We start from the raw sequence: 3,232 nt of genomic DNA, 5'->3' as shown, positions 1-3,232 counted from the left end.
CAAGTAACTCAGTTGTCATATAGTCCAATGAAGAGCCTTCGTTAAATTTCCAAAACGCCAAAAGTTCCACAGAGATTTTTTCCAAAAATCTATCCCGTGGACTGAGTGAGTTTTGGCCATTTGCTCTGCGATTGGGTCATTGATGCCCGTAAACGAAAGTATGAATGTGTGAAGCTGAAATGTCCGCCGCTGCTGATCCATCTGCTCAACTCTGTCCTTAGAAAGCAGCAGCTGGGGTTGGGCAGAGACTGGGAGGACGGAAAAGTGTCACATTCACCTGCTCCCTGTCCCCATGTTCCCATCTCCTCCATTGTGCGCAGACAAAGTACTTGGGTCAATTTCTCACATCAGTGTAAGAAAGGTAGGTGAACCTTCCGAGTATCAGCTTGGCTGTAATGCCCACCCCATATTTATAACAGCTCAAGCTTTAATAATGAGGATTACAAGCAAAAACTAATCTCGGGATTTCATCATTTCTTGCTCTCTCAAAAGAGCTACGTGTGCACAATAATGCAATAATAGAAAAGAAAATAATATGAATGCAAAACATTTCATTCTTGTTAATAATCCTTCTATACATTTTGTATTTGAATTATTTATCTGGAAATCTAAAATCACTGAGATCACGGAATTGCAGGCTATAGTCAGACAGGAATGCAGGGTCAGAATTCAAAAACACCTTTATTTATACATTGCTTATTTATTTCAAAAACATTTTTATCTCAACTTGTCTCTTAAAAAACTCAATTTTCATACAAAAACACAGACAGTGTGACATTAAATTCGTCATTATCTTTGTGACGTTTTTATTACAAGCTCCTCATTTTCATACAGCGGAATGGAAGGACAGGGTCGTGGGAAAGTCTGATGTCTTTTTAATTGTGGATCTTTACGAATTTCTGTTTTCGGTTAGTAAGAAGTAGGACTGCATAGTTAACATAATTATTGCTCCAGCACAATACTTGATATGATATTTTGCTGTGAAATTAAGTTGTTTATTTTCACTACTCTAATGACACTTAAGACTTAATGGTTAATTTGATCACTGTGATGGAAAATGATGTGCTGTTTCTCCCAGAAGCCAGACGACCCTAAGAGCCTCCGGCAAATCTCTCTCTCTCTCAATCGAGGTCGTTCTCAGTTAATTATTACGTACGCCTTTGAAGGACTTTATCAGTCACGCGTTCTCTAAGGTTCCCATTCCTTCCTCTGACTCTGTCACCCTAAACTCCTTTAAGCAGCTTAGGGATTGGAATACTGGGGCTGCACAAAGCGGGCGGCTGAGTCTCTGTCACTGGTCCTCTGTGTGTTTGGCATCTTCATTCCCTTTATCAGCCGGAAAAGGACCAGAGGCAAACATGCTGCTTCATAAGTATACGCCAAGAACGTATCCATGGAAACAGCCCAAACAATATAAATACGAGGAAAAGTAAGATGCAGAATTCGACAAAAAACAGAATCAATTCATATAAGCTAAATTATCTTGCATTTGCCAGCACAACAACGCAAAGACACAAAAACTGAAACCATTCTCATTCAGAAATAAAGCTTTTACAATCTGTTGAAATAAATATTAAATAATGGTATAAACGTTGTTTTCTTTGTTTCTGCTCCTGCTGAGGCTTGACATTTGCACAGGAGTCTGGTGTGACCTTTTATTCTGTAGATATCTATTAAGATCATTTCACTTCATTTCACTTGACCTCCTAATGCCTAAAATACCGCTTTCATCTAAAAAAATGACTTAAATGTAACAATAACAATAAGGGTGGTAGAAAATCAGCCCTGGTGAGTTTATTCATATCAGTCTCTTCATGCTCTGCTCCTGGGCTCCCCTCAATCATCGAAAACAGTTTGCATCTGTGGTGTGACGGCGTGGGGCGAGCCGTAGGGGTCAAAGGGCACGTCCAGCGTCAGCTCGAAGCATGGCGTCTGATAGGCCGCCTGGTCCCGAACCGCGGCTGCACTCGGCAGAAAGGCAGGCTGGGAGGGCTGCCGGGCCAGGTAGCGGGCAGCATGGGACGGATGCAGGCCACGGCTCCTCTCTGGATCCTGGGGGGACACCTCCTGTTTCAGGGAGAAGCTGCTGCAAATGCTGAGTGGCGGCGTGAGGGCTCCTTCGTAAGGGGGAGTGCTGCCAGAGTGTGCGTTTGGGGAGGGGCTCTGGTACACGGCACAGTTCAGGGGGTGGGGGGCTTCCATGGAGCCGTAGGGAGGGCTGGGCAGGCTTAAAGAGGGATAGCGGAAGGTTAGCGCTCGTGGCCTGGACTCTGCTAGCACAGTTAGCGCACGCTGGTCACCGCTAGGCCCCTCCGGCAGCACTGGCAGCTGACCCAGCTGCAGACAGCCGGCCACCAGGTTGCTAGTGGGCTGCGAGAGGCCCTTGCACAGCGTCTCCAGAAAGCTGTGGCTCCTGGTGGACTGGTCGCCCTCTAGCACCTCAGACAGGGCCCAGATGTAGTTGCGGGCCAGTCGCAGGGTCTCGATCTTGGACAGCTTTTGAGTCTTGGAGTAGCAGGGCATGACGCTGCGCAGGTTCTCCAGCGCGTCGTTCAGGCCGTGCATGCGCGATCGCTCCCGAGCGTTGGCTTTCACGCGACGCGTGCGTAACCTCTCCAGGCGCGCCTTGGTCATCTTCTTCCTTTTGGGTCCCCGTCTTTTCTGTGTCTTCTCTCCTTCCACCAGTCCACCCTCTTCCTCGTCCTCCCCATCCTCTTCCTCCAAATCGTCGCTCCCCAGCTCCTCCCCTGTTTTATCCCCAGACTCATACAGTCTCATCACTGGGATTGCATCTCCATCCTGGGAGCTCACGTCTTCATCCATCCATGCCAGAGAGCTCATGAGGTCTTTCACGTCTCCTGGGTCCCCATATGGCCTGGTCATCATTGTTCTGTTGGAACAAAACAAAGCAAGTTTTGAAAGAAGTCACTGCGGATAGTTCAGTGTCACCAGTAGTCGGTGGATGGCAACTTCAGCATGACCTTAGTGCTGAGATGTTTTCATTTGCATCTTCCAAATGGTGTGCTGATTGTATTACATTAACTGCATATTGAGGTTTAGCAGAATCTCAAATGCTTTACAGCAACGCACTGGAGGTCTCTGCTTAAGGCATATAGACATAAGATGCTGACAGATGGTTCTCATTATGTATATATAGCTTCATATGATTATTTTCTGAACATTAATAGGTAATTATGGCATACTTTTAAATGAATCACTTTAGCTGTTCTGT

General features: G+C 46.1%; 1 protein-coding gene across 1 annotated transcript; it reads right to left on the bottom strand.

Annotated features, from left to right (window-relative positions):
• Positions 1-1,836: 1,836 nt before the first annotated feature.
• Positions 1,837-2,886, bottom strand: LOC111855226 (neurogenic differentiation factor 4-like). The gene has a single exon (XM_023834031.1). It carries the CDS (start codon positions 2,884-2,886, stop codon positions 1,837-1,839), a length of 1,050 nt encoding a protein of 349 aa, XP_023689799.1.
• Positions 2,887-3,232: the final 346 nt, after the last annotated feature.

The sequence above is a fragment of the Paramormyrops kingsleyae genome, chromosome 8 (genome assembly GCF_048594095.1).
Source record: "Paramormyrops kingsleyae isolate MSU_618 chromosome 8, PKINGS_0.4, whole genome shotgun sequence".
NCBI classification, from domain to species: domain Eukaryota; kingdom Metazoa; phylum Chordata; class Actinopteri; order Osteoglossiformes; family Mormyridae; genus Paramormyrops; species Paramormyrops kingsleyae.
The sequence above is the reverse complement of the archived record's forward strand: the minus strand, read 5'-3'. Positions and strand labels throughout refer to the sequence as shown.

What these genes read in the sequence shown, in the direction of transcription:
- LOC111855226 (XM_023834031.1), bottom strand. Translation starts at nt 2,886, where the DNA reads ATGATGACCAGGCCATATGGGGACCCAGGAGACGTGAAAGACCTCATG.